Source organism: Toxorhynchites rutilus, chromosome 3, assembly GCF_029784135.1.
Source record: "Toxorhynchites rutilus septentrionalis strain SRP chromosome 3, ASM2978413v1, whole genome shotgun sequence".
NCBI classification, from domain to species: Eukaryota; Metazoa; Arthropoda; class Insecta; order Diptera; family Culicidae; genus Toxorhynchites; species Toxorhynchites rutilus.
The window spans coordinates 263,742,009-263,758,172 of NC_073746.1; the positions used below are offsets into that span (position 1 = coordinate 263,742,009).

General features: G+C 36.0%; 1 protein-coding gene across 1 annotated transcript in view; it reads left to right on the top strand.

Annotated features, from left to right (window-relative positions):
* The window catches only part of LOC129774181 (uncharacterized), a 40,003-nt gene that overhangs the window by 2,697 nt on the left and 21,142 nt on the right, over window positions 1-16,164 (top strand). Inside the window, exons 3-8 of the mRNA XM_055777882.1 lie at window positions 2,392-2,571; window positions 10,742-10,973; window positions 11,036-11,264; window positions 11,333-11,386; window positions 12,607-12,887; window positions 12,948-13,171. Coding sequence (XP_055633857.1) covers window positions 2,392-2,571; window positions 10,742-10,973; window positions 11,036-11,264; window positions 11,333-11,386; window positions 12,607-12,887; window positions 12,948-13,171 — 1,200 coding nt within the window. The remainder of the gene's footprint in view (window positions 1-2,391; window positions 2,572-10,741; window positions 10,974-11,035; window positions 11,265-11,332; window positions 11,387-12,606; window positions 12,888-12,947; window positions 13,172-16,164) is intronic.

The following is a 16,164-nucleotide window of genomic DNA, read 5'->3' on the forward strand; positions in this document are numbered from 1 at the left end:
ACGTGTGTGAATTCTTCTCCCTGATGCTTCCTGATGATTCGCTCAACGGCAGCATGTTGGAAGCAGATTCTTGCATACTTTGATGGATGAACGCCAATCGGTTGTGGAAACAGCGATTTAAATTTGCTGTTTCCACAACAAACTGGCGTTGGTGGCATAGCTTGAATAAAACTGCATTTTTTCAAAAATCAAGCCGATGGCAATGTTTTTCCATCAACAATACACATTTTGTACAGATCAGATTTTCGTAATGTACGCGTATGCTGATTATACATGCAATTTTACAAAAAGTCCCGTACTGAAAATTCTTACCTCTGGCACTTGCGTCAGTTTGCGAGATTACGGCAGCATAGAAACGTCTCTTGCACCCTAAAACTATCACATGCCAAATTTGTTTCCGTTTGCTTGATTAGTTCTTGAGTTATGCAGAAAATTATGCTTGATCTGTATGGCAGCTCCCCTTGAAGAGAGGGGGGGGGGAGTGTTTACCATAGAAACGTTTCGTGCCTCCCAAAACCTCCACAAACCAAATTTGACTCGATTTGCGATTTGCGATTAGGTTTCGAGTTATGTTTCATTTGTATGACGTTAAATCGGACGTTTTATCCAGTGGAGTCTGAACACAACTTTTCAGAAAGGTTCTAGAAGACAACGGACGGACACGTATATATATACACTCCCGTGTGTCAGACAAGTGGACTTAATCTCAATTTAGAGCACGATCTGTCGTTCCATTTGTTTACAGCATCATTAAGCATAAGTTAACTTTTCTCTCCACGGCGATTTTTGATATGATTTTGTTGATGCGAATATCACTGAATAGTTCGTTGAAAAAGTGTATTGCTTCAGAAGAGGCCTATTTTGAAGGCGATTATGAATTTAGATGATAAATAAGGCATTTTCATTAACACACCACTTCCTGGTATATATTTGACAGAATGTAATAACAGGTCAAGCTAGATGAAACTGTTTAAAAATAAACGAATATTGGGATGAATCAAGAGATTCAAGGGGGGCGCAGGTCTGGAAGATCAAAAGCTTGGGAAGCTTATGCACTCAGTGATGTTGTCCTAAAAGGATTTTTTGACATTTGATTTCGTTGATAAGTTACAGCCAAAAGTGTAAGGTCAAGGGGTATAGAATTGCTGTACGAATTTTTAGACGCGTTTTTCTCGAACCCATGTTTTTTTCAGTTGGTGGTATCAGTGTTGTCACACGTACTGATTTATCTGGAAAGGTACAGATTTTTCGTTATTTTTGGTACAGATTCTGTACGATACAGAGTACAGATTTTCGTCAAAAGGTACAGATTGGTACAGATTTTTTCCGCTGGTGAAATTTTGTACATTTGAACAAAGCTACATCAAGGTACATGCTTACTTTTACGCCGCAGTATTGCTTGGTGCGGCAGCACGAAACCTTGAATAAGTGATAGTATACAATCTAGATTCAGAAATACTATGTATAAGCATCATCAAACAACCGAAAGACAAATGAAATGTAAATGTGATACCTGTAGTAAATAAGTGAGTATTTTTATGCTATAAAATAGATTTTTCTCTACAACGAATATTTTGATGGTACAGATTTTTGGAAGAAAAAGTACAGATGAGTAAGATTTTTAATCCCTCCGGTACAGATTAAAATGTGGCAACACTGATCCCAAGATCTATCCGAACGATTTTTCTGAAATTTTTTATCAGCATGTAAAAATGAATTAACCAAAGTGTTACATAGCCGTTTTTTGATATCATTTTTTTTTTCAATTTTTCTATGCTTCCGAACAGCAATTTTTCACGAAAAACAACTCATTTAAAAAAAAAATGGCCGCCAGTTTTGCAATTTTTCGAATTTTCAAAAACCCCTATGTAACGATTTAGGTATTTTCCTAAAAATTCCAAATAGTTCTGAACCGAACCAACAGCAAGGCACCGATTTTCAGACAGCATCTACGCATCCAGTTGTCAACAACGTAATAATCATTATTTGTACACTCAAAGAATGGAAAATACTTCTTCAAATATACCTTAAACAATAACCAAAATACCCGAACACTTCACATTATTCTTAACATCCCAAAAAAATCACGAAAACTAATTATTTTTTCACCTTCCAGACAGGAGTCCCCCCTTAAAGTATCCAAAAACTCAGTATAACAGTTTCAAACCTTACTGTTCGAAATTGAAAATAAAAAAATCAAACACAGCATGTTGACTTGTTTTTCGCCCGTCATGTAGGCATCTAGCATACCACGGTGCCAATCGTTACGCATCGAGAAATAAAAGCGACAAATCTACGAAAGATATTTATCACCGAAGGTATCGTTTGCGAGGAGATCAGTTCTTAGCGATCTGGAGCTCCGCGCGGTCGAGTCAAATAGGACAGCAGTAGTCCTCAACGTGGAGAGTGATTGGTCGAGTTTCGAAATCTGTCAAAACAATGGTTCAGTTCGGTGTGATTTCGGTCCTGCTGCTTCTGATCACTGACAGTGAAGGGTATCTCGTTAAGGATGGAAACTGTTCGCTGGTTTCCAGTTCCATTCCAGTGATTGAAAATTTTGACCTCCAGAAGGTTGGTTGAATAAATCAATGTGTGGAGAGATGATCATGTACAATAAATACATGATAGTGATTGATTGTAATATTATCATAGTGATGGTGCTATACAACATTTAAATATGCGTCATATCATGAAAAGCCTTATGCAAAAATAGTCGTTTTTGAAAACAATAACAGTTCAAGTTTTCGAATAAAGTAATGAAAATTACAGTAATTTTCGTAGCAAACAAAACTTTTTCAGATTCTCATAGATTTGAAAGAGTAAAATCATTGTGAATCGGAACTTTTTAAAATAGTAACAATCGCTGTCCATCTGATTAGCGTTACAATATTTTTTATTTAAGTCAGGCGAGAAACATTCAAAGAACCAAAAGCCGGTGTTTCATAAACATAAAACCAGATTTAAATTTATTACTCGCACGTGGTACGTGGTACGGTACGTTGTACCGTAAGTTTGTATGTGATTTGATGATTTAGAGAGGACTTTTTTTACATCTGGTTAAATCATTTTGAGACATTGGCATTTTGTTTTTTTAATATTTCGCATTTGCCCAATACAATAAAATGATAGTCTAATTAACGAAGATACATAGTTATTATATTCAACTCTGTGTACACCACTTTAATGGAATTCTTCCATATCTCTAGAGACCGAAAAAACAGAGCGGTTCCATAGTTATTAAAAATAGTGGACTAATCAATCGTAGTTGCAAGTGGCAAAAGTAAAATCTCAATCATTATTATTGGTAGAACCATCATAAGATCGTAGTTTGAATCAGCGCTGATTACTGTATTATCATCCAAAAGATTTAGGAAGACGAAAAAATTGTGCTGAACGATTTTCTAGTAACAATTGAACCCGGAGCTAGCTTAGTCGAAGCTTACTCTTAACCCTCCTGTACTCGCGTGCAAAATCATAACACGTATACTTGCGCACGGTGTCACAGACCGAAAATTGAACTTCTCTGTAATGTTGCTATTGTGTATTTTTCAGGCTTCGTTGGCATTTATTTGAAGAAGAGGGTATGATTGAATGAAAAACTCCAAAAAATATGTTTTTGTCGTCTTTATTAAGTTTTAATAGTCATCTAAATCAGCCTCCTCAAGACAGAATAATTTTTGACACTCCAACACAAATAACGAAATTCGAATTTTTCACTCTTATTAATAAAAATTAAGCAACTTAAAAGTGAGTAATATAATTCATGGAAGTATAAGGAGCTATAAAATAACATAAAAGCGTCTTAATAGATTGTGGTTTCATTGGAGTAAGAATCAGAACATTGCATAACTGCATGTTCGAAACAAACATATTTTTTACATTTCATGCAGTTGTTGCGTGTTTTTCGGGTCTTTTATCCAAGAGAAGAATGTATAACGACCTTTTAGATAATTATCAGATGATAAAGATTTTGGAATATAAAGTTTGCATATTTCTAATATTCTTATATGCTGTATTCTTGGTAAATTAAGAATTAATGCTTTTTTTAGATGGGGCATAAAAAGATGATATAAAAGGATTTCTAGGAACTTCCTTTTCTTTTTCTTGTTTTCTTGTCGAATGAACAATTATAAAAACAAAATCCCCGAAACTGTAACTGTTAAAAATTAATATAAGCCACCGATTAGTTTATAGTTTACTGTTTACAATTATTCCACAAGTGAAATTCTTTCACAAGTGTGTATATGTATGACCATTATATTTAGCGAATAACTATACGAAAGTCAAACATTTATGTTTTGCTTTTGAACATATGAATCTAACGACGAATAGTAAAATCCGTTCAATCCTGTTACAAAAGGGACTAAAGGGACTGAAATCAAATAAGAATAGTCCGATAATGACCTTATGCATTATATTCAATAAATATTCCACGCCACTAACATTAATTTTTACATTCCATTCAACAATATTCTAGAATATGAAAAAAGGCACTTGTCCAAAAAAGTTACTCCTATACTCGCATCGGTGTGTCAGACCGAAAGTGTTAAAAAGTGGCACACGTTTCCTTTGTACCAACACGTGCGATACGCTAAACGATGACGAACGACTAATAACAAAGCTAGATAGAATCGCAGAGAGTGCACCCGTGGCCGAGTGGTTAGCGTCTCACATTGTCATGCCGGGTGTTCGGGTTCGATTCCCGTTCTGGCCGGAGGATTCGACTTGCACTGTGGTCACGCGTATTCAAGAGCTTGCCCCTCGGAATACATTCAAGGCGTGTTATTTGGCTTAAGAAATCTCAACTAAGTATTAATAAATGACACTAATTAAATGCATACGTTGAGACGGCAAAAGTTCCACAGGGAACGTTAACGCCATTCAAAGAGAAGAAGATAGAATCACAAAGTCGTAGTGTTGATATTTTCTGAGAAATGAACGAATTATTGATTTCTCGGTCTGACAGACCAATGCGCGAGTATAGGAGTGTTAAAACACATCTATGCCGTTTTTTTAAAATTTCATTATTCGCAATTCAGTACACTTGTTGGTCGGTTGTTGGCACTATATAGCGAAGTTCTTTCAAGCGAAAATTGAGAACAATTTGAGAATCATGAATAACAGATCTCGATATAAAGAAAATTTCCTTTAATTTCTGGCGTTCGAGAATTGTCGTCTACTGTCTGCGTAACACTTAAAAAACCAGTATTAATGTGGAAGTAGTATCTTTGCAACAGTTAATTAAAACCACTTAATGACCCGCATATAGTATCTTAAAAGTCAAAGTTGAAGATAGAAACACATCTTACGTGTTATTTCTACCTCATTTGCGTTCGAAACTATTCAACAGAGGGCGAGTGGCATTTCAACCGATTTATCCACAAACGAAAATGCTGCCTCTCTATGAAATGCCGCATCCCCGGAATCCTCGGATGGCTGAATAGTAATAGTCAGTGCTAGTCTCTCCCGCGTACTTTGTAGACAACGGTTAATATTTTTTGCGGGCGCTCTTCGCTATAAAACATCGTATATCTAGACATTCATTAGGATTAAGGCGTGAATATATGTCTATGTTTCCTTGACCGTGTTGAAGTCGAAAAATTTATTACCCCGGTTCTCCGTAGCATTCGACGAGACAGTCGCTGCCTAATGATGAGAGTTCTTTTTTATGGTAACCATGTGAATTCGTAGTTACATGTAACATACGGATTAACATGTAGGCACTAGTTACATGCATAGTTCAGGGGATCATTTTAATTGGTAATGTAATGACGTTATGTTGGAAAAGCACTTGAAAATTGTGACTGGACGTTGATAAATTGTGTCTTTATAATGTGCAAAAGTAAGATAATTCAAAATCAATAAAATAAATCAGTTCATCTTTCGTTTACAGCAAACAATTATTCAGTTACTGTTGCGACCACATTTGAAAGGCAACTCATCGTTTTTGATAGCGATACTTTATTTTATGCTCCAAACTAAATTAAGAAATTAATTTAAATCTTATGTTAAGGAAAACTTCAATTGTATTTTAGGAAACTCATGTTTTCAAAAAAATAAAAGCAGTTTCTTACAGTTCAATATACAGGTTTTCGAAATAACTGGCCAAATGTTTTATAAAAATGTGCTTTTCCATGTTTTTACTGAAATTAAAACAAGCCGAAAAGTACAACATTTTTATCGGTGCGGGTATAATGGACATGTAGTGGGGGGATATAATATACGAAGCGTAGAGGTTTATCGCTCGCGAGAGGAATAATTTCACTCTCTCCCAGTGTTTGTGCGTCCAGTAAGGCGTCGTGCACAAATTACGTAACGCGATAAGGTGGGGGGGAGGGTGGTAGGAGGTGTCGAGGTTGCGTTACTTTCTGTGTATTAGAGATAGGAAATTGCGTTACGTAGGGAGGAGGCGGTCCAAAATCCGGATTTTTAGCGTTACGTAATTTGTGCACGACGCCCAACTGAAATAGAACAAAAAGAGAAGGTAATATAAAAAAGAGTTCAATCCCTACTTCCCTCCACTTTCCATCATGCATTGGATGTGCTTATGAATATGACTGTCCATTTCAGATTATTCTATGAAACGTATTGAATATTTGTGAAATTTAGTGCTACCTACTACAGTTTACTACGCTTTTGAATCCGACACTTTCAACCATAACATCTTTTGTATGTTAAATTAATGTGACTGATAGTTACTACCGAATCAATTTAGTGTAATGTTGACAAAAAAAATGGTAACAATCAAAATTAATATTTGTGTTTTACAAACCCGTGTCCGGAATAAAATGCACATTCAGAAGATGATTTTAACTCCGGACGGCGGATCAAAATAAATTGCATAAGATTTGAATTGTGAATAAAAAGTGTCCGGATTTAAAATCACGGCACAATGGAGAAATTTACGAATTTTGAACAAATATAACATGATCTTGTGAAATTCTGTGATTCATAACTTACCGAAGTGAAGTCTGAGAGGGTCTATGATGTGTTATGATTTTCTTTCATTCACTGCAGTGCAATTGTAATTTTTTTCTATAATTTTTGTTCTCAAATTTTTAAGTTTTATGAAAAGATGCGCCGCGTCGGTTTTCATACCATCAGGTGCAGTGTATTTGTGTATGATTGAATCACACGTACGCATTGTTGATTTTATGCGTTGTCATAAATAAATAATGATGGTAGTTGCTGAATAAAACACTAATCGTCTGTGGGCGCAGTGTGTGTCAGCTGCGAGAAAGATCGTCGTGATAGATCTTGATTTTCTATAAGAAGAGGAACTTTCGCGATGCAAATTTAGTACAGTGTGCATCGAAAAAAAACGAACCAAACGACGACATCTGTGCGATTTTTTATTTATACGAATGTTGCTGTGCGCTAATTAAAAAAGAAAAAAATATGCAAGGGAGAAGGCTGCACAATAAAGTGATTAAATTAAAAATAATATGACGCGTGTTTTAATTTTAGAAACTATTATTAGTCGACGTCTTTCGAAGTGCTTTCACGTAAAATTTCATTTCATAGCGTAAATTAATGATGTGCGCAACTGGCAGAACGGAAAGAGGATGGTAGTTTGCATCTAAACTTTTATTCATTCAATCATTCTCATTCTTCTTTCGGTGTTAAGTCCGGTCTGACTTAACACCGACCAAGTATTGTTCTCGCGAGGTCAAGCATAAATCAAGGATCTACTGTATTTAGCTGCTTCCCCAAAAAAAATCAGCGCTACCAATACTTTTTACAAAAAAGTTAATTATAAAATGTCGATGAACTTATATATATATATATATATATATATATATATATATATACTATACATATATATATATATATATATATATATATATATATATATATATATATATATATATATATATATATATATATATATATATATATATATATATAAAACTTGTGTCACGATGTTCGTGTAACGATGTAGATGGTGCTACATCCGCTTCTTCGAACATATTTCATCTTCAATTCGCCTATAGCCAGGAGCATCGTCGGTGAGCTGATAGCCCTTTCGGATGCGTTCAATAAATTATTGAAAATTCTTTGAATCACACATGCTCGGATTGCAAAATGATATTCACGCCATTGATCGAATGTGCATGCTGTTGAAGACATTACTGGAATCATGGTATACGACTGCAGAATGAGGCGAGAAAATGTGATTTGGAAGAAGAAACATTAATCTGGAGAAAGAAATTTTTTGACAAAAATTCCCCGGCCGTTCTGAATAGACAAGACGGATATTGCATAATCATTAAACAACGAGAGCTCGCCACAATTACTTCATTCATTATGAACGTCAATTCTCAATTTGAATCAATACATTGCGGTTAGAGGAGACGAAACAAGCAAAACAGTAGCGAGAGCTCGATGGATTTTTATGTGTATTGTATGACAGTTCGAGGTGGTCAGGACAGTGTCATTCTATGATGTCGTGGGCTGTCGTCATTGGGCTGTGTCATTATCGACGTAGAGAGCGAACGGCTGCTATTCTTACGAAGCATTCATTCTTTCACTAGACGCTATCATGAGCAACGCCGACGCAGTCTTTGCTGTTGCCAGACCAAAACGCAATGCATTTTCATGACATTACAGCACTTGTGTTCAAACAAAAAATGATTTCCTTGTTGAGCTTTATTGCAACATTACACGTATTCGATCTCACACGTTGTAGGATGTATTCGGCTGAAAGGATTGCGAGGATTGTACTAATGTAGCAATTTTGCCGCACAATTCGTCATAAACGACATTGAGGCTCGTGTTCCATTTCTTTGAAGCGAAAATGATTATAGATTTTTGGGTGTAACAAACACGCTCTCCCGTATCAAATATGTATTCTATGTAACATAATAACACATTATCTGCAATTGGTTAAAAATCTTGACCGAAAGTTGTGTCTGATAATAATTTTATATCATGTATAAATTTTTGACAGAAATGCGAGGTGTTTTAGAAAAATAGTTAAGTAAGGGTCAAGACTATGCCTTTTAAGTGTTTGAATAACATCAAGTAACAATTCTTTACATATCTTCAGCATTTCACCTTTTACATTTTTTACATGCATTGAATTAAGACAATAAATGTTTGATTATTTTTATTTTTGCCGGTGGTCATCGTCTATAGCACTCCATTCCTCAGTATGTGATTGATCCCATCCCCACATATTTGCGATCTCTTTAAGAGAATGGACCGTAATCACACTCGGGAAGATAGGCAATAAAATGCTTTATTGCACTGATATTTCTGAATTACTCCGCAACGATATAGAGCTACAATTTTCTTCTTGATGGAACACAATAGAAGAGGATAGAACAGATGAGTCACGAGCCTTTCACGTTTGTTTATCGGATGACAATGCGCATCGTCATTTCCAGCAGCATACACATCAAACACACTTTCGTTCAAATCGTTTCATCAATTATATTTTATTGATCACATTCGATTAATTTTATAGATCGTTAAAACATTCAAAAACACTTACGATACATTAATGATTTTTTATTTAACAACCAAAAAATTCACTAGAAATAACTTATATGGCAGAACAACGTTTTCACGGTCAGCTAGTATTTGATAATTTAATAAGTGATCCATCATTTTCTCGATAGCTGGCTGTAGTGATTGATATCTCACATAATATCATAATATCTCACAATACAATTTCAAGTTTATGCTCATAGTAAAGATGACCTTTCACACTTAAAGGAATCTCTTGCTTTTTTTTTATTGTTCTACTCAGTTGTGAGTTACAGGGTGTCAACAATGGAAGTCAACCAAGAGAATATTCGGTACATTTTACACTTTTTCTTTGAAAAAGGCGAAATCGCAACCCAGTCCGCTGAAATTGAGTATGTTGTTAATGGTGTCGATAGTGTAACAGAACAAAACATGCAATTTAATTTTTTGGTTTAATTTTTAATTAATTTTTTTTTAAATTTTTTTTTGTTTTAGTTCAAAACACTAAATTCAGATCTCTACTGTCAAAAAATGGACCGTTTGAAGCTAGTTATTGATCAAAAACGTCCAGAATTGGCCAATAGAAGAGGTGTTGTGTTCCATCAGGACAACGCACGTCTATAGTGACTCGCCAGAGATTCCAGGAGCTCGAATGGAATGTTTTTATCGGACTTGAGACCAAGCCATTACCACATTTTACTCGCATTGCAAAACTTCCTGAGTGATAAGAAATTGGGATCAAGAGAAGACAGTAAACATTGTTTGCTAGAGTTTTTCGTCAATAAGGACCAATACTACTATGAGAGAGGCATTCTGAGGTTAACTTTAGAATGGCAACAAATTTTACAATAAAACGATGCATATTTGCCCCAAATCGGACAATCCGAAGCAAATTAAATGAAGTTATGAGTTTCACCTTAAAATTATGGATTCCTTTTTCCCCCAACCAAATAATTCCGTAGTCTCACTCTATCAATGTGGTCATGTACTTTAAGCCACTCCCTATTTTTTGCAAATGGCACTCCATTTGAGTAGAGCAATCAATAATAAACAATTAAAAAAGGCCTAGATTGTGATAACACGAAATTTTGGATCTCTTTTTCCAAAATCGAACAGACAATGTTGTAGAAAATATGTGCAGATATCAATCGAATATGATTTGGTTTGTTTTATTCACAACAACCATTTATGAATCATAATTATTTGACCAACAAAATACACTATAGACACAGGCTTACCGTTTACGTACACACTTTGTTTATCCCTCAAGTATTTAGGAAAATGGTTCGAAATCGAACGATACGAGCAGGATTTTGAACGAAATTTAGAATGTGTTACCGTAGACTTCAGTCAAATAAATTCGGATGGATCTCTAGACGTTAGAAACAAGGGATATGCGATCGACAAGGACACATATCTTTCATTCGATGGAATAGCAACACTGACTGATCAAACAGCGGAACCTAAAGTGGGAAAATTGAGGATGAGCTACGGAATAAAAGGTTTGTTAGAGCAATGTTATATCTTGTTCACCAGAAGTTTCAATTGTATATTTCTTTACTAGCCGAAGGTGTATTTAACTATTGGATCGTGGATACCGATTACACAAATTTTGCGGTCATCTATTCCTGTGCATCGATCGATGGCACCGAGACGGTGATTGAAGGCTATTGGCTCTTGTCAAGAACCGCTAAGCTTACGAAAGAAACACAGCTGATAGAGAAGTTGAAATATCTTCAGATGACATATTTTGTACCGTCACATGTAAGGGTCACAAATCACAGCGAAGCATTGTAAGTACATATACGTGTTCCAGCGCTATTTCATCTAACTGGTCACATTTTATAAACTTCTGTTGCAGGTGTCGTAAGGAACCGGAAATACCAGTAATGCCTTCGGCTCTGATTCTACCCCCGTTGAATTGAATTCACATGGAACTCCAAAATGGGAATTGTTAATGGAACGATCGAGCGGCCGATCACTTTTACTCTCAATGCCAAATCCTGCCCTGAACGGCTGCTGCGAATTGTTCGAGTGTGAATCTCATTCTTTCCTACTCTCGGCTATCACACGAGTCTGCCTTCATTATGCATAGTGATAAATAGAAATTATGTAAATAAATACAACTGATTACAATGTGTGAACCTAGCAGTTTGAACGACTTTGAATGGGAATCACCGAGGAAAGATCATTTCAGTGTCTAATCAGCTTCTGCCCGTTGCTTGGTGTCCTAGTGCCGATTTGTTTCCCAAAAAGAAAGCATTCAAAATAGTGAGCAGGTGTGAACATCTGAGTGAGACATGCAAACGCTACTGATTATGTTGATGTTGACCTTGATGTTAGCCTCGAGCCAGCGCATCATTGATCAACCATGCCCTCAACCGGATAACCGACCAGTTGTGAAAAACTTCGATTTAAACACAGTATGATGCTAATGGAGAGTCGTTTAATTACACTAATAAACAGTTTAATTGAACCAGAATAATAAATGCATTGACACTGAACAGTTTTTTTTTTCAATAAGTGGTGGAACTTGACGATTACGCTCAAAATTAACAGTTTCTTTACGTGCTGTGGATTATAGCATTCTTATGTAACCCTCGTGTAAAAGTTAAAAAAATATTCCAACATTTAGTGCGCGCATGTTTACACGCATTCTTTAAAAATTGATATTGAAGAGTGAATGATTACAATGGAAGCTGCATTAACAATAAATCTTATATTTATGCGAGTTTATGCTATGAAAGGAACATACAATCATCGACTGAGAAAAAATATCAAAACTAATTTGATAAATATTGATAAAATTAGATCACGTTCAATATTTTTCTAAGTTTGTCCGACAGATGAAAAAAGACAAGTCGACCTCGGTAGGGCTTTGAAAAAATGAAAATATTAAGAAGTCAAAATGAAGATTAGTTGTTACACAACAAAAATTATCCTTTGAGGTGATTTCAACGAAATTGCGATTTTTTTTCGAACATCTCGCGTTTTAAGTCGACCCGGTTTTAGCAAGAAGTAGACATTTGAGCTACAGTTCAATATTTTTCTTAGAAAGTAACTAACTAAAACAATGCACTGAAATTCTAACTCATTTCTGTATAATATTTACAACTCGAAATTTACTTTTTGGAGTAACGATATTGATATTGTATATATTGGGGTTAAAATTTATTTTCCGTTCAAGTACATCGATGGGAAATGGTACGAAATTCTTCGTTACGACCAACATTTCGAACGAGGTTGTGACTGCGGCTTCGCAACATACACCACGGCGAAAGATGGCAACATTAAGGTAGAGAACTGCTGTGAACGTTTACCAAATACCACCATCCATTGTTCCATAGGGAGGGCAGTTGTTAGTTACCCCGAGGAAGTCCCACTGGAAGGCAAATTGAATGTCACATTTGGCGGTCGTAAGTATGCTAGTGTTCTTGAAATTCTGGATTTGCCCCGAGCTATCTGAATCATTAAAGCTCCCAACAATTCGAACTATTGGATAATGGACACGGATTATGATAATTATGCAATCATCTATTCGTGCAAAAATCTTTCCCGCAATAAATCTGCCGAAGCTGCGTGGGTACTGTCGAAGCAGAGAACCGTCCGGTCGACGGTTGCTTCCACTGTAGACCAACTAGTAGATCGATATTTGTCCCGGTCCGATATGCGTGTTACGGAGCAAAGCCAATCAAAGTGGGTACACTCTCCTCATCGACAAACTGGTTTTAATTAAATTTCTTTAACTTTCTTTCCCCGTCTTGACGCTCTCTTAGATGCAAATACGAGGACACCATGTAAAACTAGTCTTAATTGATCCTGGAAACTTTCCACTGTGGGAATACTCATCATCGGCGGCCGAAGAGAAAAGTGCTGCAGGCCAACTTTGCTGATTCGGAAGCAGCATTGATAACTACTATCATTAGTGCAACAGTGAAGAGTGTACTCTACGGAAAATAAACTTTTCGGGTAAACTTGACGCATAGTGAGAGAAACTTTGGACATCTCGAATAAAACATCATAATGGAAACAAAGTATAAGCAAAATTAGTTCTCTTTGTTCGATCTGAGATTGCCAAATCCTACATCACAGTTCTGCTATAAGCGAATTGCATTATTATATTGGTTATTTGTAACAATTATTTTTAGCCTTTCATTTTTTCAAGTAGATATCACGTAGTTTGAAGATATTTTATCAAATGGATGACGAAATTCGATTAATGCTATTTTTGTGCATCGATCGGAAAATGCATAGAGCGCGAAGAGTCAATAATGATTTTTAGTACATTACTAAAAATGATGCCAAAAGTTTGAGTTCATGGTGTACAGTGTGTGTGTGTATGTGTGTGTGCCCATAACATTAGTATTTGAGTGGTTTTGACGGTTCACGGAAGGCTGACATTAAACATACGAGGTGTGTTCAAAGATTATCGCGACTTTAAATTCCTGCGGGTTACGTATATTCAATTCTCTGTTTTCTTGTGGCATTATATGGATACTCATGTCTCATGAAGTAACGTTTATCGGTGGTAAAAAAAGGACCGAGAAGGTGTGAACGACGAAGAGCATGCTGGACGCCTAAGCACGTCACCAATAGACGAAAACATTGATGACGTGGAAATAGTATCGGCCAATTGTCGAATCCCTCCGTTGAAGAAATTACTGAGGACCTAAACATAACGACTGACTCGTACCATTCGATTCTTACCAATGATTTGGCTATGAGACAGGTCGCCGCTAAATTCGTACCAGCATTGCTCAATTTCGACCAAAACAGTATCGCATTAATATTGCAATTAAGCTGTTGGACTCTGTCCACGAATACCTGAATCTGCTCTATAGGGTCATAACTGCTGAATTGGAATAGGCAAAAAACGAAGACGAGTCTGAACACGTGCAAGCGAGGCAGCTGTCAAAAATTAACTGAACATCCAAAATGGCCGAACTTGTCGGCATTAGTCACAAAAACATGAATATACGTAACTCGTGGAAATTCAAAAATCGCGATACTTTTTGAACTGACCTTGTATGTTTATTGTCAGCCATACATCAGATTTTTTTTATCCCATTTGTTTATTTAGGCTCATTAGCATTTTAGCTGTATCAGAGCCGAATTTTAATCGTGTACATGTCACATGTTTATCATATCTATGAATAGCACATTACACAGTTGCCATTTTTCGGCGTAAGAGTATTCCTCCTGTTCTTCCATTATCCAGTTAGACCACCGGACAGCGGAGACAGTTGATATGATCATTGTTGTGTTATTAATAGAACAACAGCCCGATGTTTCTTGGAGAGCAGAGTAGTTGTATGGATGAATCGATCTTCATTCGACCGTGGATCGATTCTCCATCGCTGATGATTGTTGCGGGGACGTAGTTATTCTGTAACAACACAAAGATGGTCAATGAAGGACCTGAGTTTTAAAATACGAGGGTCACTATTTATATTTCGGGAATAGGAACAAAAACAAATAGTTAAGCTGCGAATATATTTTTATTGTTTTTCAAAGTACTCTTTTGCATGCGCTTAAACCAATTTTCAAAGCATTTATTCCAATCGACACGAGCCTTTTTTTTTGAGCGATTGTCAAATTATGTGGGATCCAACGTGAACATAATTTTCGCACAACTAAGTGTTCATGTAAAATCGCATATATGCTGGTGGAACTAATGCTTAGGGATGCCTCAATCTCACAATAGGTTACATGACGATCTTGCTTAATCATTTCGTGCACAGCATCGATGTTTTCTGGCACTACAGTCGATTTTGGACGACCTTCACGAAATCGTCGGACAGCGAACTACGACCACGATTGAATTCACTATACCAGCGATACACAGTGGTTTTTGATGGAGCTTCATCGCCAAAAGTCAAATTAAGTTGATTGACGCACTCTTGTTGTGATAATCCACGTCGAAAGTCGTAAAAAATCATCGCACGAAAATGTTCACGATTCAGTTCCATTTTTTTGCCGAGACCAAACTTTCAACTAAATATAAAATAAACAAATAGCGTCCGTATGACAAAATGTTCTGAGTACGTATATCGTCAAAAATGTCAAACTTTACGATGGAACCGTCAGATGGACTCACATGACATCAGTTGAACGGTTTCATTGTGATAAAACATAATACAGGGCAACTTTGCAACATTTCGCTTTGAAAATTGTACGTTGTATCGAATTGTACGTTATATCAAAGCATAATAAAGAACTCAGAAATATAGCTCATATTACTTTATTGTGATGCTGTTCATTAGTGTTAGTAACTAATGACAAAATCCAACTAGAAGGTGAAGCCAAACTTTCTCATGATGTTCCCCTTTATTCTGGCGAGTAATGGTAAATAGATAAAATGACCACTTACTTGTTGAGATAACTTTTTCCTTATAACAGTGCCTTTTTTCCGATGAAGAGTCTTAATGGAACTGGACTATTCATATAATTTTCGTTCAAATATTAAGTTGGGGAAAAAGTAATCCATTATTTTTTTTTTAATTTTTTGTAATTTTTTTATTTTTTGTCATTCTAAAGTTAGCTCCATAATGTCTCTATCATAGAGGTCTTGGTTCTTATTAGCGAAAAACCAAAGCAATAGATTTTTACAATCTTCTCTTGATTCCAATTTCTCATCACTCTGGAATCTTTTCAATGCCTGAAAAAGGTGATAATCGTTTGGTGCCAGGACCG